The sequence below is a fragment of the Poeciliopsis prolifica genome, unplaced genomic scaffold (genome assembly GCF_027474105.1).
Source record: "Poeciliopsis prolifica strain line A6 unplaced genomic scaffold, Auburn_PproV2 SCAFFOLD008, whole genome shotgun sequence".
NCBI lineage: Eukaryota > Metazoa > Chordata > Actinopteri > Cyprinodontiformes > Poeciliidae > Poeciliopsis > Poeciliopsis prolifica.
The window spans coordinates 2,053,918-2,079,742 of NW_026562383.1; the positions used below are offsets into that span (position 1 = coordinate 2,053,918).

The 25,825-nt window shown below is 39.6% G+C and overlaps 1 protein-coding gene across 4 annotated transcripts; it reads left to right on the plus strand.

Moving 5' to 3' along the window:
* Nucleotides 1-24,029, plus strand: LOC129362074 (polyamine-transporting ATPase 13A3-like). Of its 4 annotated transcripts, XM_055033403.1 has the most exons (32): nt 1-150; nt 2,693-2,762; nt 3,588-3,761; nt 4,459-4,629; nt 4,734-4,804; nt 5,723-5,806; nt 5,919-5,988; nt 6,098-6,232; nt 6,391-6,463; nt 6,537-6,668; nt 7,462-7,629; nt 7,717-7,874; nt 8,909-9,097; nt 9,429-9,490; nt 9,555-9,705; nt 9,804-9,926; nt 11,449-11,599; nt 11,753-11,873; nt 13,107-13,231; nt 13,292-13,455; nt 15,432-15,530; nt 15,636-15,715; nt 15,813-15,855; nt 16,465-16,574; nt 16,877-16,973; nt 17,052-17,124; nt 17,315-17,492; nt 17,867-18,051; nt 18,176-18,264; nt 19,399-19,479; nt 19,732-19,827; nt 21,249-24,029. In XM_055033403.1, the coding sequence occupies exons 2-32, from the start codon at nt 2,709-2,711 to the stop codon at nt 21,429-21,431; spliced, it is 3,690 nt and encodes a 1,229-aa protein (XP_054889378.1). In that variant the 5' UTR covers nt 1-150; nt 2,693-2,708; the 3' UTR covers nt 21,432-24,029. The 4 variants fall into 4 exon arrangements, with proteins under 4 accessions (XP_054889378.1, XP_054889379.1, XP_054889380.1 ...); XM_055033404.1 differs by lacking the exon at nt 19,732-19,827; XM_055033405.1 differs by lacking the exons at nt 1-150; nt 2,693-2,762 and having other exon boundaries at nt 3,674-3,761; nt 4,408-4,629.
* The last annotated feature ends 1,796 nt before the right edge of the window (nt 24,030-25,825 follow it).

The following is a 25,825-nucleotide window of genomic DNA, read 5'->3' on the forward strand; positions in this document are numbered from 1 at the left end:
TGGACTGGGACGGTCCTGTCTCCACGCACCGTGTGCCGCCGCGCGCTGTCAGACCTGCGGGGCCCGTGGAGTTTTTCCACAGCGACGATTCGATCCGGACTCACAGGCATGCAGCAGCTGATCTGCTGACACTGAAGAGAGGAGGCGTCGGTAAGTCTCCACTGCGACTGGAAACGTCCTCACTTCAATTCTGGGATTTAAGGTGTTTGAGGCTATTGGTTAAAAAAAGAAGAAGCAAAAAACAAAACAAAAGGTCACATTCTAACTTTATCTGCAACTTGAAACTTGAATGATTTTTCTGTAATCCATGGTACAAAATCTATGCAATGTTCTTGTTTTGATTGTGCAAGAGCTTTTCTGATGGGATCGACAACCTGACTGCAAATAAAGCAAATATTCCTCTGTGATTTACTCTTTTATTTCTCCATTGTCTGCGTTCTGCATTGGAGTCCACATCCTTGGCTCTTCAGGCCGATTTATGAGCTGAAAACTCCTGATATTTGCAGTAAACCTCTAATCTGAGTTCCCATGCAGCTGAACTCCGGGCTCTGTGTGAATGGGTTTATGTCAGCTCAGCATTCTTGCATTCTTTCCTCTGAGCTGAAGTGTTTAGTTTGTGACAGCCACGCTGCAGTGAGTTTTGTCAACATACCCCCACCCTCCTCTTTTTCCAGTCTGCTGTGAATCCTCAGACCAGTTAGCGTGGCCATCGATGAAAGGTTTTCCTGTACCAGTGAGTCCTATCTCCATATGCATACATGAGTTGATTGACAGCGCTAAGCCCCTCCTCCTGGCTCTGATTCTTTGTTTTTGACCAGGAGTGGTGCATTTCTTCAGAAAAGCAGTAGCAGTTCTAGGAGGATGTGGAGGAGATTGATCTTTTCACAGAATATCTGTTTTATACTGTGAAAACATCAAACAGATTAGATTTTCAATCTGTTAGATTTTTTTTCTTTATTGTTTTTAACTTTTTTCTACAATTACTTTGAATTGTCTCTGACTGGAAGGGGCTATATTAATAAAGTTGCCTGTCCTTATATTGTCACGACATGGTGAGTTTTTTCTAATATGTAAAAAATGTTTTTTTATTTTTTTTAATCAAAGTTACATACCGCAACTTTAAGTGAAATAATCATGCAAGAGAGCTAGTACTTTGTATCATTATTAATGAGTTATTGACTCACAACAAACTCCTGTTGCTTTCTAACTTGGAAGTAGAAAGTTAGAAAGTACAGTTGAAATGAAACTCATTTCAACTGTACTAAGATATTTGTGCAAGAAACTGGACAAAAAAAGTACCTGGTAAGATTTTGTGGTTTTTGAGGTGCATACAAAAAACACTTTTTAGTTGTTTATTGGTGAAAAATACTGAAGATCAGCAGCCACATAAAATCTGATGGAAGTACAGTGGGCTTGTGGTTATGAAGTGACAAAATGTGAATAGTTTTACGTGACACATCAACACTCTGCAGGGCGCTGAGAAGGACCTGAACTGGGTAATTCAAAGAGGCGGGCTGCCTGAGGATCAGATGTTATTGCCAGTAAAGCTGTTGAGTGTGAACATGTGTACATGGTGCCAAGGTTCAGACGTATTACAACCTATATTCCACTGGATCGCTGGTTAACACCACGGCAGTCACATTGCACATGGAAAGTTGCACAACAGTGCCAATAAACGTTTAAGTGAAGTTGTCGGCATGGAGATCCAGAAAATGTAAAGCTGCAGGTTTTTCCACAGAACAGGAACCGTTTGGCCACACAGTTCTTGTTCTGGTACCTTCATAGAATGTAGGAGGATTTTGACGTCTTAATCATTTTCCTGCTTAGCTGCCAAGTCTTAGTGACTCTTTGTTTTTGTTTTTTGTTTGTTTTTTTGCATCCCTTCCTTCTGTTTATGTCTTCCAACGACTCATAGTTAAATCTTCATCTTTATTCAAGTTATGTTGTTGAAGTTTCTGACTATTTAGGTCCTAAATGTAGCGGTGAACATCCAGCCAAACTTGTAGTACCGTGATTCTGTCACACTGCGAAAAATTCCAGCGGTTTCTGTAAGGGGAAGCGTTGCCCTTTCTAGCTGATATCAGGTTATTACGGTAATTTCACTCCCACCAATGCAGGAAGTGAAATTAATCTCAGGGGTGCTCTTTTAATAGATGGTAAATTGAGAAAATAACTTGAAAATTCTAGTTGTTATGGATAAATGGGCAAATATATTTACCTGCAGGACATTTAAAAAACTGCGTAAAATAAGCAAAAATATCCAGGTGGAGATTTTAAATTTAGTAAAAAAGGGTTCAATGGTTTTAAGAGGCTTCTTTGTGTTAAAGGGGAGTTTTCCTTTCTGCTGTCGCCACATGCATGTTCAGTGGAAGCTATCGCTGCAAACCCAAAGACACGAGTTGGTATTTGAGAAAATATAAATTGAACTTCACTGCATATTTTAATAACTTGAATCAATTTGAAGTGTATGTAAGTGACTTTGAATCTGTCTGTTTGTTTCAATAAAATTTATGATGAGTTGTAATTGTGTTGTGAATTGGCTCAACACAAATAAACTGAATTGAATGAAATGTAAATCTATGTTTTGCTCTTGGTAAAAAAAATATGTTTTAATGTTAATTATAGAGAGTTAAAGTTTTGTCTCTGATGAATTACATTGATTCGTCCTCACCTACTTATATTTCTTCTGCAGATGTTAGGCTGACAAAATGAAGACAAGAGAAGATGTGAAAATAATCAACCAGGGTCTGGAGGATGAGATGGTAAATACAGTTGTTTTGTTTCATTACTTATTGTTCAGACAATATTCTCGTGTTATAGTAAAGTTAGAAATTCTGACAACATATTTGGCTCCAATCACATGTAAACTCCATTATTCTTACAGTTAAGTTGTGTCAGATCTTTCTGTATTCAATGGATGTAATTGTCTGATTTCAACTGTGTATTATTATGAATACATGATTGAGGTTCAGGTTCAATTGAGACACATTATTTGCTGTCAGTGAAAACATTGATAACCTTTATTTTGTCACTTATAAAGTTTGTATGATTTGTGATTTTACAAAGCTCAGTCCCATCTGAAGATACAAACCTGTAAAACTGTTCCTTCATGACGTTCCAGCACAGATATGGTGAACATGTCTGGTTGTCTTTTATATGGAACTGCTGGGATTCCTGCTTAAATATTTGTCAACCAAGATGGCGGTTGGTGTTTTTCTTCTGTTGTTGTGAAAAATGCAACGTGAATCTCCACGCCATATTCAACTGAATCTCAGGAAGAGAAACGTTCACATAGAAATCTTTTCAAAATGAAACAAATATCCCCAATTTAAATGGTCATAATATTACAACACCTGCCATTGTGTTAGTCCCTAGTATATAAAGAAATATCGCAGCAAACTTGATATTTTTTGGTTGTTCGTCTAACCCTTCCTTTAAAAACATGGTGGTGCATTTGGCTGTGAAGCGCTTCAGCAGAAACGTGTGTGTGTGCGTGTGTGTGTGTGTGTGTGTGTGTGTGTGTGTGTGTGTGTGTGTGTGTGTGTGTGTGTGTGTGTGTGTGTGTGTGTGTGTGTGTGTGTGTGCAGGAAGTCAGCGGCTACCGGCCCTGTCTGTGGAAGATGGTCCTGGTTGGGGTGGGTGCGGTTTGCTCTGGGGGTCTCCTCCTCCTGCTGCTCTACTGGCTCCCAGAGTGGGGCGTCAAGGGGACTTGCACACACACGTCTCTGAGCGATGCTCACACCCTGCTGCTCAGAACCAAGGTGCAAAACAAAACCAACATTAAGCAATGAACTTTGCTCATTTATTTATGATCTGTTTGCTCTTGTTTTCATTCAATCAAAACAAGGGAAGAGTTGAAAACACCTGATTTGTGTATATTCTGCATGTTTATTCATTTGAACAGCAGATGTTAAAGCTCTTGTACGTAATATTTATTAATAAAAATATATTTTTTTACATATTTGTTGAAACTGTCACCATATCATGAGAGAATAAAATGAGACAGATAATCTGAAAAAAATCGAGCTCTTCTGCTCCTCTTCATCACCAGAGCACAGCATATCATGAATCCTTGTTAGCATAGCCACCAATGAATAAACAGTTTTGTTTCCCCGCCATTAGCCCATTTACTGGTGCATACATGAGGTTTATTGGCAGGGCTAAGCCCCTCCTCCTGCCTCTGATTGGTTGTTTAGGTCAGGTGCGGTGCATTTCTTACAATAATAAAAATAATTAGCACAAGTTGTGTTATCACTACATAATAATAATAATTGCAATAATAATTGAGGATGGAGGTGGAGGAGATCAAACTTTTCAAATTATCTGTCTCGTAGCTAAATATCACAACATGGTGACAGTTTTATTAGAAATGTAGAAAACTTTTTTTTTTGTTTTTCTAAATTAAAGTTACAACATATTGCAGCTGTGAGGAATGTCTCTTTTGGGTGAACTTTGAAGGATGAGTTCAGGCAGTGGTTTCGAGTCAGAGTCCACAGGATGCTGGCTCCAGCCACGAAGCCCTTTGACGATTTGGATGTAAAACCCAGAATTCAGCTCCCAAACGGAAACGTCGGTCATCAGGTCTGCTCTGTTCACGATGAACAGCTTCCCCAGGAGCAGCAGGTTCAGGTACGTTACATTACATGTATTTTTACTTCAATGGACTTTATTATTGTGGAACATAATGACGAAGAATTCGGCCCTGATCACCTCAGTCTCCTTTCCCTCCTTAGATTCAATATTTCACACACCACAGCTTTAGATACTACTGGAATGACGCCATCCAGAACTTTGCATTCTATCAGTAAGTGGTCCCCAATGTCATTTCACTGATATTGCCTAATATTGAGACAATAAACCACTAACATGAACTAAGTCTCTACTTATATAGTGATAACACAACATGTTTTACAAACTTACACACAGTTGAGCCCACAATTACAGTTCTGCTAAAATGGTCTGTTTCAGCAGTTTTAAAGGTTTAATATGAAATATTGTGCTGAGAAATAAAGCTAAATATTCCCATGTTTCAAGGAAACAGATTCAGATAACAAAGGTATTCTTGAGGTTTCTGGAGAGCGTTTCCTCTCCATCAGGATGATCTGGTCAGATTTTCTCCCTGCAGTCTCTCAGTGTTTTAGTTTCTGGTTCAGATTCTCTATCAGCTTCATGGCTATTCCAAACTTTAGCCATCGTTTTCTGGTAACTGTCCACTCAGTGCAGGTTGATGCAACCCTTTGTTATATTATAAGGAATTTAAAGTGTGTTGTCAATTCAAAAAGTGATACAGAACCAAGTGAAAGTACAAAAACATTTAGAAACAATACGTCCCCTTCCAGTGAATTAACGCTGCTTGAACTGAAGTCATTAATCCAACCCACTGAGACTAATATTGTTATAAAACAATAATTTACCATAACCATTTCTTCTTTCATCCTGTGGAAGAGCTGGTGAAATGTGGCATCTCAAATGCTACTCTATGAAGAAAAATAAGGCTCCTTTTGGTCTCTTCTTTAATCCAACATACTGGGTTCCAATGTTTGATCCAAAGTTTGGTTCAGACAGCACACACCCAGGTTTTGGTTTGAAGAAAACAGCCAGTGAATTTTAGTGTGTCTCTGATGTCGATCTGAGCATGGTTTATACCTGAGGCCCCTGACGTTGTTATAACTGGAAGAGACGTCCACACAACAATACAAGATAAAAGTCTTTGCTCCCCTAGAGGCCTGGAGGATGTGAAGGTGAGCTGTGCCCACATCCACTGCGAACACAGCCGTGGGCTGACCAAAGCACTGCAGGACCACAGGTACCTCTCTGCATTAGAGTTTTATTTGATTTATTTATTTGATAAAAAAATTTTTTAATTCACACAAATTTACTGGTGACAAAGTGAAAAAGAAAAAAAATCTTTCTTTCAGGAGGTTGTTTTTCGGGGAGAATGAGATCGCTGTGAGAGTCCCCTCTCTGTTCAAGCTTCTCATCAAGGAGGTGAGTGTTTAACCCGCGCCTCTTCCTTTGACGCTCGCGCTTTAATCAGCTCTGCTATCTGGAAATGAAAGTTCCAGATAGCTTTTATTTCTCTCTTATTTCCCACCAGGTGCTGAATCCTTTCTACATCTTCCAGCTCTTCAGTGTTGTTCTGTGGAGCGCCGAAGACTACTACTACTACGCCACAGCCATCGTTTTCATGTCGGTCATATCCATAGCTACCTCACTGTACACCATTAGGAAGGTGAGGCAAAGACGAGGGAAAGCCGACCAGAGAAGAATTTGTTCAATTTGTTTGCCTTCTAGATTTCTACAAACTGGAATTCTGCTAGTCATGTGATCCTTTCATGTTTTTTTTAATATATATATTTCTGAGTAAATCTCTCTTCGAACTGTTTGCAGCAATACGTGATGCTGCACGACATGGTGGCGTCTCACAGCGTGATGCGAGTGTCGGTGTGCAGAGGAGACAAAGGCATGTTTGACGCTCTGCTGCACGTCGCTGCTGAAGCGCCCGCTCTCCTCGCTCACTGTTGTGTCCGTCTCAGACACAGAACAGGCCATGTCCACGGAGCTCGTGCCCGGTGATGTCATCGCCATCCCGCCCAATGGGATGGTGATGCCGTGTGACGCCGTGCTTTTCCAAGGGACCTGCGTTGTGAACGAGAGCATGCTGACAGGTGTGGATGTTTGCCGGGCTTCAGATTCTTTTAAGTTTTAAAGGAGCAGTATGTAAATAAATTTTTTTTTTAAATGAAATGTTTCAGAGTTGGATGGTAACTACCGTAGTTACATTACTTAAGTAGGTTTTTAAAATACATTTTAGGGTTATTTTTAGTAATACTCGTAAAAGTACTTTTTACTTTTACTTGAGTAAAATTTCCAGATTCTATATCCAGTGAATGAAAAAAACAAACATGTTTTAACCAAAAACTTCACCGGGTACAGACACACGCCTGCAGATTTTGTTTTATAGTTTTATATGAAAATAAATAGTTTTTGCAATAATGTTCTATATGAATGATTTTCTTATTTTCTATTTACACTATTTATATGAGTTGTTTTCATTCTGGTCTTTAACATAACAAAATGTCCACAAAACTTGATATTTCCTTTGTCTGATGATGTAATTTTTAAATGTCAAATGATTGATGTTTTGATCAGTTCAGTCGCCTTTAATACTTTTTCACTCTAACTCGAGTAATTTCTGTGTTTTACTTTTACTTGAGTGAAAACATGTTGAAGTAGTGCTGCTCTGGTTCTCTGTCCAGCTCTGGAAACGAGGCAGATATGACTGAGCTAGTATGATATAAGACTCTAAAAGCCGATTTTTAAAATCTTCATTTGTTCCTGAGCCGTGGGAATATCCTGAGAATAATTTTCTAGTCATGGCATCCTAAGTGCTACAGGTTGAGCTAAAAAGAAAAAAATCCATCCAAACTGGATATCTCTCCACATACCTTCTTCCCGCAGGCGAAAGTGTTCCAGTGACCAAAACCAGTCTGCCCAGTTCGGGCGACGAGGCGGCGAGGAGATACAGCGTGGAGGAACACAAGAGACACACACTGTTCTGTGGGACCCACGTCATCCAGACCCGATTCTACTCTGGCGAGTTGGTGAAGGCCGTGGTGATCCGAACAGGTGAGGCATCCGTGTAAAAATGTTCATCGTCAAAACGCAAAAATGCCAACAATCTCAACGTTTTCCCTCCACCTAATCCTTCCACAGGCTTCAGTACAGAGAAGGGCCAGCTGGTGCGCTCCATTCTCCACCCTAAGCCCACAGACTTCAGGCTGTACCGGGACGCCTACCTCTTCCTGCTGTGTCTGGTGGGCGTGGCGGGCATCGGCTTCGTCTACACCATCGTCCTCAGCATCATGAACAAGGTCCTACTGCTGCTGTCCTCACACGTCTGCAGGGGTTTATCATGCTTCTCAGCGTGAAGACGTGGAAACGCGTTATGTTGTAGTTGCATGAATTCAAATGAAAAAGTGTAGAAAAATCCGACCTTTAATTTGTACATTTATACAATTGGCTAATAGTTTTCACCAATATTTCACCAAAATGTTGCTGGACGATAAGCTGTGACAGATGTTATTGGCATAAACGATAATGTTGTGGTTTTGAGTCCATTTCCAAGTAATATAAGACAATACATCCAAACGCCAGTGTTCTGGCTGAGTTTAGTGCATATTTATCTTTATCTAGAACAGAATAGACTCTTTTCTTGCGTAACTATTAAGCAACTGTCTGCAACTGTCCTATCAGTGAGTTTTAGAGATTTATTTGCCTCCCTTCCTTTGTTCTCAGTGTGAAATGGCAACAATGTAAATATAGGTGCCACTTAATCTGCATTCCCCTGGGAAAAAGGAGAACACGGGTTACTTATTAAAAGTTCCTACTAACTCTGATCAGCTTTCAAACCGTTTAAAGGAAATTCATTTCCTCTGTTATATTTTGTGTATTTGTGTCAGTGGGGGTTTTGAAATGGATTCCCCCCTGTTAAAGGGTCAGTATGATGTAAAATTTACCTTTTTAAGTTTTGCTTCTTGTTATAATGTTTTTCCCTCATCAAAAACATATCTGGAGTGTTTCTTTGATTCTTATATGCATGTTTGAGACATCCTTTCATCTCCCATGGCAGCCATTCAGATGTTCAAAGCATCCCAGTGCCAGCTGAGTGTCAGCTCTTCCACTGCAACTCCACCACTTGGCTCCTTCAGACTAGCACATACCTTCTTTCCTAATTTTGCCAGATGTTTGCTAATTTGATATATATGATGACATCTGACATAATTACATTATTTTGCTATAAAATGTCACTACGTAGCTGTAAAACTGATATTAATGCCCCTTTGCTAGGGATGCCTCTAAATGCGGAACTTGTAGTTTTCATTGATGGTGTCTGCAAAACATGAAGGTTTCAGCTAAAACCATCATCATCGAGTCTCTGGACATCATCACCATCACTGTTCCGCCGGCCTTACCGGCGGCCATGACAGCCGGCATCGTGTACGCACAGCGGCGTCTGAAGCGCGTCGGCATCTTTTGCATCAGTCCTCAGAGGATCAACATGTGTGGCCAGCTGAACTTGATCTGCTTTGACAAGGTACTTAATCCACAGAACAGCACAAGGTCATATTTCACTCGCAGATTTTTTTTCAGTTGCATCAAAACATTTTCCCATGTTGTTAGTGAAACAGTCTGCTAGTAGAACGGGTAAAGATCAATTTTCAAGAATTATGGACTTAAAGCAAGCTGAAAAGGTACTTGTAAGTTAGTTTTGTCTTATTTCCAGTGCACTAAGATATTTGCACTATAAGCCAGACCAAAGATTTGATGTTTTTGCAATTCTAAAAATGATCTAATGAAAAGGGAGCAGTTTAAGAGTGAAATGCTGTGGTTGGTGCTTTAGCTGCATGTTTGTATTTATCCTGCAGACTGGCACCCTAACTGAGGATGGATTGGACCTGTGGGGCATCCATAGAGCAGAACATGGCAGGTAGAGGCTCTCTCTCATTTCCTCCCTGAAAGCGAACGCAGAACTCCCCGCCTTGCGTCTGCAGCTTTGTTGCTCCGGAGCCGGGCCCAGCCGAGGAGCGCCTGGTGAAGAGCGCCTTCGTGGCCTGCATGGCGACCTGTCACTCTCTCACCAACATAGAAGGAGAGCTCTCTGGAGACCCTTTAGATCTGAAGATGTTTGCCTCCACAGGCTGGGTGAGTGAAAAGTTGTTTCAGACAGAAACGGTTTGAATGTGTCCTTCTCTTCAGTCCCACAGAAATATTTATGGATTCCCCCCCCCTCCCCTCTTTAGGTCTTAGAGGAGCCGACAGAAGAAGAAACCGCGCTTCACAATCCGCTGATGCCCACAGTGGTTCGACCTCCAAGGCGAGACGTCACTGAAGACGGTCAGAGCCAGTCACAGGTCCAGAACACGGTACATTTCCAGCATGTCCACTTTTACTTTAGTGTAAGACAGGACGTTCACGTTCTGTCTCAAAACAACCACAAGCTTCAGCAGACTTGATCAGGATTTTATTCAACAGACCAACGCAAAGTAGAGCGTAATTGTGGAAATGATTCATGTTTTTTCTCTTTTTCTTTATAAATGAAAGTCTGAAAAGTGTGGCATACATTTGTAGTCAGGTCTCTTCCACTGTGATGCCTCTAAATAAAATCCAGCGAAACCAGTTTCCTTCAGAATCATGAAATCAGTAAATAGATCCTCTTGTAATTTAATTAGTGTCTGAATCCAGCTGCTCTGCTCAGAACACTGCAGAAACACAAAATATTACCAAGTCTTTTCTTTTTAATCTGGTTTCTACTGCAAATATCTTGGCATATTTAAATTATGACAAAACTGACTTGCATGTAGCTTTCCAACTTGTTTTAAGACAATATTTTTTTTTTACGATTTTGTTGGCTCTAGTGGCCTTTATTTGAAAGTAGTTGGTCAGGAAAGAAGGCAATGTGAGACGGGGAAAACATGCGGCAAATATCGCCAGGCCGGGAGTCGAACCTGCGACCAACGGCACGAGCACTAAGGCCTCAATTTGTGGGTCGCGCTTTGCCCCTTCAACCCCACTGCACCCCAAGGCAATAACTCCTGAATATTGATAAATAGTAACAATTCCATTGGTTGATTGTTTCAGTTATAAAATGGGAAAAAATATGTTAATATATGCAGTGAAATCCAGTTGAAATGTTGCCATAAGCATTTTTGGGAATACTTTCAGAGCTGTGTGTGTGAGGTTCAAAAACTGATCAAATCAAAACTGATGTCTGATCAAAACAATGATCAGCCAGATTTAATGTTTTCTACATTAAATGTGACGATTATGTAAAGTCAGTTTGTGGGCAACAAAATGTGAACATTTCTAAGGAAGATGAATATGGCAACCTGTTTGTGTCATTTTTGATAGAAAAAAGGAAGGAGTACATTTCTGCCAAAAAACTCAGAAGTTTTTAGATCAATTCTAGAAATTAGAAATTACAATAACATTAACAATCATTTCTAATTCCAGAAAAAAAAACTACTTGGACATTTCAGAATTTTAAAAGTTGAAAATCTTCAAGTTTCTTCTAAAACTAATTCTTTCTTCTGAATCTACAACATTTCAAATTCAGAAAATTCCACGTTTTTTTCTAGAACTTTTCTGAGATGAATCTCAAAATTTCAGAGTTTTTTTTTTGGTTGTTTTTTTTGCTAGCAAAGCGGTTCAATGTAAAGCTCTTGGAACTGCCTTTTTGCTGAAATGTGTTATACAAATAAACGTGATCGATTCATTTCTAGCAAATGTTTTTACTTTTGGTGCTCAGATTTCTGAGCTTAATCTAAAAAAAATTCTGAAGTTTTGGCAGAAATTTTCTCCTTTTTCTGTCTACAGTGGCCCTAATACGGCATTGTGGGCATGGAGAAAATGAATATTTTAAAGTTTTCATCAACGTTGTCTCCCCAGTCCTGTGAGATGGGCATAGTGCGACAGTTCCCCTTCTCCTCGGCCCTGCAGAGGATGAGTGTGGTGGTCAGGAGGCTGGGGGACAAACACATGGAAGCCTTCCTGAAGGGGGCACCGGAGGTCGTGGCTGGCCTATGCAAACCACACTCAGGTCAGGCTTTCTTCTTTTGGGGTGAAGACAGCCTCTCCTTTTTTTGTCTTCTTTATAGCAATAGCAATACAGCAGCAGCAGAATGGTTTGGTCCCTCATCCAGGGGCCCAGTGCGTCCAGAGCGGTCTGATCCCATCCTGTCCTTCCCTTCAGTCCCACAGAGTTTCACTGAGACTCTGGAGAGCTACACCAGGCAGGGCTTCAGGGTGATTGCACTAGCACACCGACAGCTGGAGTCCAAACTGTCCTGGCACAAAGTCCAAATGCTCAGCAGGTACGTCACTAATCAAAGATAAAAAGCGTTGGTGGTGCATACGCTCGCTCCCACCGGGATTCTGAATCTGTGTCCGCATTTCCACTGTTAATGTTTAAACTCCGACCCTGATCTTCTCCCGTCCAATCTACAAGCAAATATGACTTTCACACAGCGTAAACTTTATGCTGCCTCACAATCTCTCAGCACTTTATTTAATTTCCCTTTTGTTCACTTTGTTATTTGGGGATTTTATTCCATTCTGCAAAACTTTTAACCTTCAGCTGTGAAACGCCAGTAACGACATGCCTCAGAAGACGTGCAGCCATGATGGACTTAAAGTTTTATCACAGTATTTTATGGTGTTATTGTGATAACGATAAAAGTGAGGATAAGAACTATTTATTACTTTTATTTTAGGTAACAATATGGCTGTGATGAAATGACAGCAATCAGAGCCGCACAAATACTGATTCAAAAAAGAAAAATCCATGTGTAACATGCTTTTTTAGGACCCTAGAATGCAGAAAAAAGTCTAATTTTGATCACTAAGCTACACACAGTAACAGCATTTAATCATATTGTTAAATTAATTCATATGTATTGATACTTTTCTTGAACAAATATAGAGAAAATCATAAAAGTAACAGTCCTGACAATACGGACAGTTTTGTGGGGTTTTACTTATAATTAGCTGGAATTTATCGTGGCAGCAATAAATCAAAAATCATATCAGACAAATAAATTTATCTCAACAAATGATAAACCCTACGCTAGTAGCAGAACTAATATGAAAATTTGGGCCCATTTCAATATCCCTGTTAACATTGTTGTTATGGCCAGAAGCCAATTTTTTCCCATATTGTGTAATTTACATATGTCACTACACTTATGGCACCTTAACAAAATCTACCTCTCTCACTGCCACATGACCAAACAAGCACCACAAAAACCAGAAACAAATTGGAAATTAATATCGGTCGTTAATATTTCATATGACTGATGCCGATATATTACTAAATAACCAATATGAAGAGCATGATACCAATGACGCTGCTGTTATATCATACATCTCTAAGCAGAAACATTTTATTCAGCACTCTCTAAGCACCTTATTTAATTTCCCATTGGTATAAATAAAGTATTTTTCATTTGAATTTGAATTTCAACGACTCATTGTTTCTGTTTGCGGTTACTCTGTTATCACAGTCAAACAGGTGTAAGTTTTGTGGGGGGTTTGTGTGTTTTTTTCAGGGATCTGATAGAGACCAACATGGAGTTCCTCGGGTTGATCGTCATGCAGAACAAAATCAAACAGGAGTCGGCTGGCGTTCTGACTGAGCTCCGGAGGGCCAACATCCGCACTCTGATGGTCACAGGTAGGTTTGCTCATCGGGCATAACGCACGCCGGTCCCGGCTGATCGCTTTTCTCTATCAGGGGACAACATGCTGACAGCTGTCTCTGTGGCCCGAGACTGTGGCATGGTCCTTCCACACGAGAACGTCATCGTCGCTGACGCTGTCCCCCCCAGGGATTCGCGCCCCCCTTGCATCATGTGGCGTTACGTGGACAACCCGGCTCAGACCCCCAAAGACGATCAGGTCAGCCTGGAGGTTTCGAGGAACGTTAGGCTGGAGTCATTAAAAGCAACAGAGTTATGTCCCTAAGTAATCATTTGTTGGTGTAAACAAACAAAAAAACAAACAATAACTTCATTTCAAATCTTATCTGCCTTTGAAAGACTACAATCCTTCGGCACAAAATTAGTTGACATTGTAGCTTACATGTTCCAGGATTAGACATTGTACTAATATTCATAGCTTGTTCTCGTTGCATACTGTTGTATTGTTCCTGCGTGATTCTGGTTTGGAGTAAAGCTGTTTGGGGAGAAAACAGAGAGAAAATTCGGAGCCAAAATGAAACTAAATGGCTTCCAAACCAAGAGCAGGAATAGAAACGTTGCAACTGCCTGAAAGGTTCTTAACTGATAACCGAAACCTCAGCACAGATGTCAAATTTTTATTTGAATTAGTGCTTTTAGAGGTCATCCAGGAAAATTAAATTAGGGCAAGCTAAGTGCGCTAAATGTTTTTAAAGTTAGCAAATGTGCTAAAGTGCTACACAAACAATTAGGGCATTAGCGTTTTAGCTGAAGTGTTCCCACCACTGCTAGTAGCCTGTCAAAGTTTATTTATTTATTTTGGCTATTTCATAAAAAAGTTTTCAGAAAGAGATTAAAAGACTTTCACTGTACGACATTTTTTTTCTCGAGCAAAAACAATTCAACAATCAAAATGATGAAAGTTACACACACTGCTCCTCACACACATTGAGGAGCAACCAAATGAGGTTAATCCTCATATCTCTACATATTTACCAGCTCACAGATCTCTGCAGGACTTTCTGCTTTTCACTCTTCCATGATGTCATAGTATTTGTGCAGGTGTCTCCCCACAGCGAACACTCAACCCACCAGGGACTCAGTTTTTAACAGCTTTCTGCTGCTATAGTTATTGTCCTGTGAGCTTCTCAGATCTTCAGTGCTGTGAACAAGTACAGATTGGTTCTGTTTGTCACATATTTTAGACCAATTAGTACAATAAACAGTTTCAGTTGATGATTTGACTTGTTTAGATATTTAGCTCTCAGATGCTTGTGGAAATTGCCAATAAGTGTTTTCTCCCACTCTGGAGTAATTGTGGCCCACTCACATAAGGTTGTTTTTAATTCAGGCAAAGTGGAGTTTTCTTTCCAATTATTAATGACTCATTTAAAGTCATCCCACAGCATCTTAGTCTGATTCAAGTCCACACTTTGACTTTGAGGAAAACTTTCATTTTGATCTTTTTGTGTGACATTTGGAGGTGAAGCTGCTGATGTGCTTCGGATCATTTAAATGCGGAATCAGAAAGTGCTGGTTAGATTTCCTCCTTCAGTATTTTCTGCTGGAGTTCAGAGTTAATGTTCCCATCGACTGAAACTACAACCAGCCCTGGAGTCCTGTGGAATGAGGCCGGCTCTCCAGCAGAGCTGCAGTCTGAACCAGGAAGTGACTAGAAGTTCAAAGGCTGTTCAGTCAAACTATAGCTTTTCATTATAGTTTAGTTTTATTTTATTGTGACTTTTTGTTTGACTAATTCATTCAGATTTTATTTGTTTTTACAGTTTGTTGGATAGTTATTATTAGTTAAATATTGTTTAGTTTTAGTTGAGTTTATATTAGTTATTGTAGTAGCTTTAGTTTTTTTCATACTTTGGTTGTATTTATATTATTATTATTTGTAGTGTTTTTGTTTTTTGTTGTTTTTTGGAGAAATTGAACATCTTAAGAATGCAGGAAACAAATAAACCTCTATATTTAGTAAGAGGCTTTGAAAACAGCTGTGCTCCTCTTCTGGTTGATATGAAAATGGAACATAGAGTGAAGAACAGAACATTTTCATCCCTTATGTAAATACTTAAATCAGTATTGAATGGCTCTGTGTTGTTCCTGATTTAATTATGTTGTACAATGATATAATAATGTGAGATGAATTGAGTTGAAACCATCAGTTTGTCCACACCATGTCTCCCTCAGACTGCACAGATCCTCGTGGAGGAGGAGATGTATCACTTCGCTCTGAATGGAAGAACCTTTGCTGTTATCACAGAACACTTTCCTCAGCTAATGCAGAAGGTACTGTCTTGTTTTTGCACGTTGACATGTCCATACCAGGTTTGTTTAGCTTTTTCCGCTTCTGTGGTTGTAATGACATTTTCCTCCCACATGGGGGCGCTGCAGCTCGCACTTAGAGCCACCGTGTTCGCGCGCATGGCGCCAGACCAGAAGACCCAGCTGGTGGAGATCCTGCAGGGCATTGAGTGAGTCTCTCTGATTCTCACTCAGTGCTCATTTCACTTTGGCTCATTTCCGTCTGTTTTCACTGCTGCAGCTTCATCCACTCTGTTTACTTTCCAGCTACATTGTTGGGATGTGTGGCGACGGCGCCAATGACTGTGGGGTAAGTTTGGGTTCTCTAAACTGCAGGTGCATTTGGCAGATCAGCTCATGTGAAATATGATGGGATGTTACTCAGACAGCTCAGGAAGTCACATAACATGCTCCTCAAACTGATTAATAATAATAATGGAATTTAAAATACATAGCACTTTTCCAAACACTCAAAGATGCTTTACAGGAATCAAGTAAAATTACAAACAGAACACTAAGTAGATCAAACAGAATCATAAAGGAGAAAACTTAAATACACAGCACACTAAAAACACACAGGATAAGCAAAGAAATGCTAAAATATAACATTAAAAATCATATTAATTTAGTTTTAGGAAATATTCAGTACTAGAGTTTAGATTACAGATTTTTAGCCTCTGCTACAGACGAATAAAGTCGTCTGCTGCTCTCGTATTCTAAACACTTTATTCTGGTAAAATTATGATTTTATTGTTACCTTACTAGGACTTTTTTTCTCTCATTATTTACACCTTATTTTCATACGACTTAATTCTCATAATATTATGCTTTTATTCTCTTAAGTTAGAAAAAGAAATGAACTTAGAAAACGAATACTCCGTCGCCTGCCTCAGAGTAACTGAAGGTGTTTCCCTCTCAGGCCCTGAAGAGAGCACACAGTGGGATTTCTCTGTCTCAGCTGGAGGCGTCGGTCGCCTCTCCCTTCACTTCCTCCACCTCCAACATCTCCTGTGTCCCCAACCTCATCAGGTACGGTGAAGACGAGGTCCTGACCTGGAGCGTCGCTGTGCAAAGTGACACATATGTTAGCAGCTTTTCGCACTTTTCTCCTGCTGTCTGATAGAGATGTACCGATCTGATATTAATATATGTATCAGTCCTGATATTGGAAAAAAAAATCTCAAGGATCAATGACAATGTACCTGATCTGTAAGGGCAGATCTACTCAGTCTTTCGTACTCTCAACGACATCGTGCTTTATTATCTAGTTTACATTATATTTAGAATAATAATTTTAGTCAATAATGTCTGAATGTTTATGTTTTCCAAAGGGAGGGACGAGCCGCCCTCATCACTTCGTTCTGCGTCTTTAAGTTCATGGCTCTCTACAGCATCATCCAGTACATCAGTGTCATTTTGCTTTACTGGGTAAATACTCCACTGATCTCTTCTTTTCTGTGTCTTCTCCTTTTTATTTGCGCAGTTTTAACCTTTTTGTTAACGCAGATCCTCAGCAACTTGGGAGACTTCCAGTTTCTCTTCATTGACCTCGTCATCATTCTCATCATCGCCTTCACAAGTGAGCTCCAGCTGGTCGGGATATCAGTCACTGGAGGTCATTCTACTGATGCCTGTGTGTGTGTGTGTGTGTGTGTGTGTGTGTGTGTGTGTGTGGGTGTGTGTGTGTGTGTGTGTGTGTGTGTGTGTGTGTGTGTGTGTGTGTGTGTGTGTGTGCGCGCGTGTGTGTTTTTTGTTTTGCCTGTCTTCAGTGAGTCTGAACCCAGCGTGGAAGGATCTGGTGAGGCAGCGTCCTCCGTCCAGTCTGATCTCGGGCCCGCTGCTCTGCTCGGTTCTGACCCAGATCCTCACCTGCCTGGCCTTCCAGGTCTTGGCTTTCTACCTGGTGCAACAGCAGAGCTGGTACGAGACATGGACGCCTCAGTCAGAGTGAGTCACCGCCACTGTGGGACACCAATGGCTTCATTGCAAAATAAAGTTTTTTTCAAAGAATTTCTGTGAATGATCAGGATGCAATCTGAAGGTGTATAGTTGCTTTTTCACCAATCTGATGGGTGAAGAACCTAAATAACAATAAATATCTGTATATGTCTATTCATTCAAAAATTTTGCAGCAATGAGTTTGTGGATTGAAAATGTTACATACTTTGTCAACATATAAGTTTTGATTAAAACGTGACCTTGCAATTAGTTTGATTAAAATTTGTAATCAATTAGCTGCACAAATCATTTTTGATTTGAAGGAGTTATTGTATTTCTGAATCAGTTTATTTTTTTTTTTTTGCGTTCCCTCTGTCCTGCAGCGCCTGCAACATCTCCCAACCCAGCAGCTTCTCCGACCGCCGGAACGGAACGACCTCTCACGACCACAAAAACATCCGCAACTACGAGAACACGTCCCTCTTCTACGTGTCGTCCTTCCAGTATTTAGTCGTGGCCATAGTTTTCTCCAAAGGGAAGCCCTTCAGGCAGCCCAGTTACAAAAACTGTACGTCAGTTGCAGCGAGACGACTATATTAATGTGTTGCCTTTGTTATATGTGAAGCCAAGGCAAACACAAAAACACATTCTGAACGTCTTTTTATTTATTTTTATTTTTTATCTTTGATAAGGGCCGTTCATGCTGTCCTGTGTCGGCCTCTACTCTTTCCTCCTCTTCATCATGCTGTACCCCATCTCTGCTGTTGATAACTTTCTAGAGGTAAACATTTTGACTACTTTTTTATTAATTCTGGGTGTAAATCCAAGACACTATTTAGTTGGTAGTTGCATGCTAATGGATGATAAAAGAATGCAATTGATACATTCATTCAAACATTCTTTTTTTTTCTTCTTGAAAGCAGGTTTAAAGCTGCAGTATTAAATATATAAATATATATATTTTTTACATATGGGACAGATAATCTGTGAAAAGATCTGAGCTCATCTACCTTCTCCGAGTGTTAACTAGAAACAGCCACAGTCTGACAAAAAGACCACAGAAAGTGTTGTTTAGTTATCCTTTATTTATATAACCTGGTACATACTCTTATTAATCTAATTATCTATTTTGTTATTCTTTTTTCTTTCTCTCTTTTCCACTTCTTCCCAAAATACCAGTGACGCTAGGTGAATCCAGGAGAGTAAGAAAATAAGACATTTAAAGATAACAAAATTATTTTGCACAACTTTTTTGATCTATAATGTTTGTTCTGTGTGCACTAGTTTATATATATATATATATATATATATATATAATATATATATATATATATATATATATATATATACTGATATATACAAAAACATTAAAAAAAACATTAAAAAAACAAGAAAAGTCTTAGCGTTGTCAATCATCCTCCGTGTGGAACTGCTCATCCCACTTGCTCTTTGTTACACTGCAGCTTGCAAAGCCTGTAGTGAATGCCACATTTACTACAGGTCCAGCAGCTGTGAGGACGTCCACTGTGGACGGCGGACAAACAATTTTCCTGTAACTAAGTTGTTTCTACACCGTTGGCACGTTTAGTTCCGTCATTTCTTACTGTCAATCATGCATGAGGATGATTGACAGCTCAAAGCCCCTCCTCCTGACTCTGATTGGTTGTTTTGAGTGCGTTTGGTCAGACTGTGAGCTGCTCAGGGAGGAGGTGAAGGAGATCGATCTTTTCACAGATTATCTGTCTGATAACAAACTATCACCACACAGTGGCAGTTTTAACAAAAATATAATATATAAATGTATAAAAATTACATACTGCAGCTTTAAATTAAAATGACCAGTTGTGTGAGAAAAAGTCTTTTGTGTGATGACTTCACATGTCTGCACTGCCCTCCTCCCCCCTCCACCCATCAGATCGTGTGTGTTCCACATGACTGGCGTCTTACTCTGGTCATCGTTATTGCAGCGAATGCCGTCGTGTCCTTCATGTTGGAGGTACGACATCACATTCTGTCTCTGATCGATCTGCCTCAATATTCAAAGTGTGATTTGCATGCATTGAATTATTTTTATTATTATTTTTTCTTTACCAAGACCCTGCTTGTAGCTGCACTATTGCTTCTCAATGAATGAAATGCGCTAATTAAATCTTTTAAATTTGTGACACTTGCCGTTTTTCTGATGCTGTAACTCAATCTTGATGATTAGCCGACTCTTGAAGTTCCCCTCCCCTGAAATCTCTCGTAGATTTTGATCGTTGACATCATCTTGTGGAGGCTTGTTTTCAGAGGAAGTCAGGGGGCAAATGGCCCCAGAGCGCCCTCCTCTGGCGACACACCGCAGGTCGGGAAGCCTTTTTTTTCTCTTCTCTCTTACTAAAATCTGCTTCATTCAGTGTCACTGTTTAGATAGCACCTTGTTCTTAACCCTGGCTCTCTTTCACTCCTAAAGCTGCTGTCTGTGGTGGTTCAGTATGTATGAAAATCTCATTTTAGTGTGTTTAAATGTGAAGACAAGTTTGCACATTTGGTGAAACATGAAGGCCTATTACATATAAGAAGTATATGTGTTGCTCTTGATTTGTCAACATTTGGTATAATGCATGGTACTGGGATCAAAGGACTGCAACTGTGATGCCATTTCTTACTTTTTCCTGCCTGATCTTCTGATACTGAAAGTCCAACGCTTATTTCAAAGTCTACCAGATTATTTTCAATCAATCAGATAATAGACCAGATTTCACTCACTGAGCTCTTTGGAGGTGAGCAGATAATTAACATAAATGTCTTACTGCTTTAAGAATTTGTAACAGTCAATAATAAAACGTCAACACAGATGTTGAACTTCACTCAACTGAAAGTTAACAAAACTAACAAAACAGCCAAACAAATCTTTCCAGCACTTCATCTGGAAAGATTTGTTTATGAAGAAGCTGAATGTGCTGAGCGTTTTCAAATGCTGAACGAAAAGTTAGCTCTGCTGTTAGCACATTGCATGACCAGCAGAAGTGTTTTTTCTTCCGTGACATTTATGCAAACCTCTGTTTTCAGCTCTTTATGTATCACTCTAGAATGCTGGAGCAATATTTACCTCAGGGCATTTATTTATGCACTGCAAAAACACAAAGTCTTTCTAGGGGTTTTTCCTCTGTTTTCTGGGGCAAATATCCGAATGAGAAATAAGACAAACCTGGCATACAATTAATTTTTGAGTGAGATATAAAAGCTTGTTTTTCAGTAAATCACTGAAAAACAATGACTGAAATAATCTGTCATTGTTATAACAAGTGAATAACACTTGCCATTTCAATTATTTAAGAAATTATTAACTTAAGTTACTATGCCTTAAGTTAATGCTTAACTTAAGACGTCGAGCTAAAAAAAGTCTCTTTTAAGTTACTTTTGTCTCATTTCAAGTGTACTAATATATTTGCACTAGAAACTAGAGGAAAAAATACCTGGTAAGACTTTGTGTTTTTGCAGTGTTGCCACACAAGGCAATAGTGTACCAGGAGTAGATAGCACACGCTTTTCTTTTGTTTAGCTTGTTTTTTTTTTTTTGTAACTTTCTATGATGGTGAAAATGTAACAGAATCTTCTTTTAAAAAGCTTTATAAACAAATTCAGAATTTCACAAACGTGTTTATTGTGCTTCTCATTAAAAATAATAAAATTCTGCATCTTTTTGTTAGTTAAATATCCACATCGTTCACTTGTAGGAGTGCTTTGACTCCTACATGTTTGTTGCTGCTGATGTGCCGACAGGTTGCTAACGACAGCTGGGGCGCGTCGTTCCTGTCCCGGTTGTTCTGTCGGAGGAACAAGCCGCAGAAGGTTCTGTACAGGCACCTGGCCCTGGAGCTGCAGGACGACGCCGACTGGCCCCCCAAACCCTCTACTGTCACATACCCCACCGAAGCACAGCCCCACGTCTCTGCGGCCCTCTGATCCCTGCAGGGGGTGTAGCCCGACGTCTCCTACTGATACAGACTAACACACACACACACACACACGGTCTCTTACTCGATGTCCTTCATTCTTACCCGCTATATCAAAGTGAACTAAACTCTGAATCCTGGCTTGAGCCTGAGGTCTTTCCATTTTTGAAGCCTTGCATGCTAATGCGAATGCTAATGCTATGGAGCTACTGTCATGAATCATACTTGAATGTCCTAATAAATGCAGAAATGACAAGAATACTGTAAAAAATGGTTTACCCTTATTCAGATTTTATCTCTTTTGTTGTCACAGTTCCATGTTTCAGATCACCAAACAGACAAAGAGAACCTGACTGACTCCAAAGTGTTCAACAGACGTATGTAAAAGGTCATTTACTCCTGACCCTAAGAACTGCCTGATCTGGGTTGCGCAAAACTTTGCAGATGTTCCTGTAATTACAAAAGCCAATGCAATTTTGCAATTGCAGTGTTTCCATTACATAAAAAATGCAATTAAAATCAGAAGATAAATTATTGAAAATCATTCCTCGCCATCATCCTCCAACTACTTCCTGTCGACTTCTTTATGGTTGTTGATCATGTGACTTCTGTGATGCAAAAAAAAAGAAAAAAGTGTTTCCACTGCAGTTTCGCAAAATATAACAATTTCAGTACGGCCAAAAACATCCCTCCACCTCACCTTACCCCAAACATTTCATCGAAAAACGCGATTTTTTGTAAAGTGCTGTGTTTCCATTAAGCTAAACTATTTTCCAAATGTCAAACTGTGTAACTATATGGTCGATGGAAACACAGCTTGTTTTACCTAAGAAGACAACAACAGAATTCAAGAACTGCTGATTAATCTTTTACTGACTGTGAAAGAGTTGTGGTTCACTCTAAATGGCAGAATTCTTGAATTCAGTCAGACTGGAGAGTTTTTGAGCATGTTCCACAGGTCTTATGATTGTTTGGACTGAATTGAAAATCAAAGTGATTTTCAATTCAGTCCAGTTCATTTATAATTCACGAGGTTATTTCAGCAATAGTCGCTCGCGTTGTGTCACTAACTTTACTGCAATCCATTAGACCGATCATGCATGTTGGGACAGTGAGGAGGAATAACTCCCCTTTAACAGGAAGCAACTTCCAGCAGAACCAGAACCAGAACCTGGCTCAGTACAAGCAGCTGTCTGCCTGGGGGTTTGAGAAGACAGAGCAGCAACATAAAACAGAAACAGGAGTAACTTCATTGTTAATAAAAAAGTAACAATTAACAGCAGGAGAGGGAGAAGGATTATCTCAGCCAACTGCTCTAACAAGATGGACGTTTATTTTTTCACATAGTAGAAATAATGTCAGAAGAGGTTTCTGAATGAAATCATCCCTCTCTGTGTTTAATCAGGTTTTCTGTCTAATGTCAAAATTGGCTTGTTGGTTTGATGATCTGAAATACATCCTTTAAAGTAAGGAGTAGATACGTTTAAAAACAATTTTTACAGTTTATATTTCATATCCTGTCATCTGCAAGTCATTTGTAACTTGAGTTACAAAAAGGTTCAGAAGTGGTACAGAATATAATTGCACATACTGAACACTGACTGCTGTAATAATAGTGTTTTTATGAATTCATCTTACTAGGCTTACAGTGCTGAGACAAAATACAAATACCGCAGGCGACTCTGAGTTTATCATGGAGTTTATTCTACTGTCATCAAGCCGTCATTATTCAAATAAACGTGAAGTTTAACATGAACAGGATGACCTGCGTTTAAGGATAAATGGAAGATTTAGTCATAAACAAAAGAAAGTATGCCCTCTTTCATTTCTAGGCTCATCTCTCTTCAAGGTTCTAAAATGAATTTATTGGGTCTCTGGAGCCATTTTGGTTCATCAGACTGTTGTGGAGATTCTTTTGCACACTTTTCTTTCCAGCTTATGAAGAAAACTACCTCTGTTTCATGTCTTTGAGGTTTCCTGCCACATGGGGTACTTGGGCCCAAGTGAAGAAGACATTTCTGACAAAAAAAAGTCATAAATTTTGAGATTAAGCTCAGAAATTTTCTAGAAAAAACTTGAGACAGTTTTGAGTTTGAAAACTCCAAAATTTGCAAGAAATAAATTATGAAATTTTGACAATCTCAGAAGTTTTCTAGGAAATGTGCATTAAATATGTTGATCAGTATTCCACTTACTGCAAATCAATAGCAAAAATAAAACCATTCAAATGAAAGAGGGTGTCATTGTACTGGTTATTGTAAGCTAAGTTTATTAAAAGTACGCAGTGCTGTTGTACTTTTGAGAAAGAAAGCATTAAATTAGCTTTTTTTTTTCTTTTTTAGAGTCAGAATTCTTCCTGTGGAAGAGAGAAAAGAAACAACCACCTGTCTTCCTGTAGATGCTTTGGTCCTCTGTTTCTGATTGATGTCACTGTCTTTTTTATGATTATGGAACATTCCACTTTAATAATTGCATATTAAATGTCATGGAACTAAAAACTTGATTTTATCAGATTTTTGTGTACGTAGAGTCTTGTTTTCATAAAGTATTTCCCGGTCAGCTCCACAAAAATAAATCTGTGAAAATGTGGGAAAAGTCTCATTTGAATGAAAATGTATATATATATATATGTATGTATTTTTTTTTTGTCTGATGCCAGTGTTTGCTCTGCAGAACTTCCATGAAATTCCCCCAGTAAACGTGTATTTGAAGCCAGTGTTGCAGACTTCGTGGGGGGCTGACCTTGGTCACACTTTTTCAGCCAAGACTCACTGATCAATTATGGGCTTTCCCAGCCTCCTCGCTGCCTGGCATATGGGCCCTTAAGGACGCAGGAGTGGAGGAGAAAGAGTGCTATCATTTCATGTGGAGATCAGGGCCTACAGGCCGTGAATGGACGGATTTAGCGCGGACTGTGAATAAGGGGAAGGGGTTCCTCGCTTGTAGCCAAAAGAAAGGAATCTCCCACAGATCAGGGAAGGGGCCTTTTATTTCAGGGGAATATTCATGATGAGGATGAGGAGGCATCATGAATTCATGTGTCTCTGTGACTTGTGGGATCATCTTTTTGGTAAACACCGATGTCTTGCTTTCAGCGGCTTGTTTGCCGTGTGGTGTTTTTTGCGGATAGTGTTGCCTCTCCGCAGAGCGACATGGGTTTGTGTGTGTGTGCGTGTGTGTGTGTGCGTGTGCGTGCGTGTGTGTGTGTGTGTGTGCGTGTGTGTACTCTCTGCTGTATTGCTTTTGTGTCCGCAGTCGGAACAGATGGAGAGTGGTGGAGACAAATAAAGAAGATAAAACAGTCTTTCTTCCTCGCAGCTAGCAACTCACCCAAAAAGATTTTCTCAAGCTTGCTCTCATACGTGTGCTATTTCAGACATTGTTAACTTTTTTTTCCTAATCTGTCTTTTAAGTAACACTTTTTTTGTTTAGGTTGGCCACTTTCAAGATTTGTTTACACTCTCACTGCTTACAGTGTCCCCTGAATTCAGGATTAAAATAAGGTTCTGTTAATACCTTTCAAATAGTTATTTTACTTTTAGTAAATAACGTTCTTTGCATCCTATTTGTTCCCTTGTTCTACGCTTCACTTCGTTCAGAGGCAGCAGTCTCTCAGCTATCGAGAAACAACTGCTTGCTGCAGGCGTAGACGCTGCTGAAGCTCGAAACTTTACCAAACTACTAACGTTTGGCTGTGACGCAGGTCACTATGAAGCTTACTGGAGATTTCCTGCACTGCAAACAACAATGTTAATAAAATATATGGAGTTCAACACGGAGTGGACGGCTTTGTTCACTTCCTCCGCTGCAGTTGCTAAAACTACAGACAGCAATTCTTTAAACTGTTGTCATCGTTCACAACTTCTCCTTCTGTTCATTGATTAGCCTGATGGAAATTCCACCAAAGAAATCAAATTGAATTGGAGAAAGCCCAGACGGAACAGTGAAGGAAAATGAGCAGAACGGCGTAGAAAAGCAACAGCCAGACTATCCAAGCAGAACCAAGACAAAAGCAGATTTCTGCTCCGATATCAGAAACATTGTGTCATAATTCTGTGAACTTTTAAACTGTTATGTTGTTTTGAGTGTTTATTTATAGAAATGTAAATGTTGGAATATGTGCTGGATTGGTGACATGTCCAGGGTGTGTCCTGCTTCTCACCCACTGACTGCTGGACAAACACACCAGACAATGAATTTGCGATGAGGAATCATAAGCATTTAAAAGAAGGAGATCCAGAATTCGGCTGCAGCTAAATTAGCTTAAATATTCCCCCAAAACAAAACAATTGTAGATTGACAGTTTTCCCTTTAATTGACAGTTTTAATCTTTGAAAACTGCTTTTAAAAATCTCAGCTTAGTATGTGGACATGCTGTGCAAACACAACACAATTTTCAGTTTT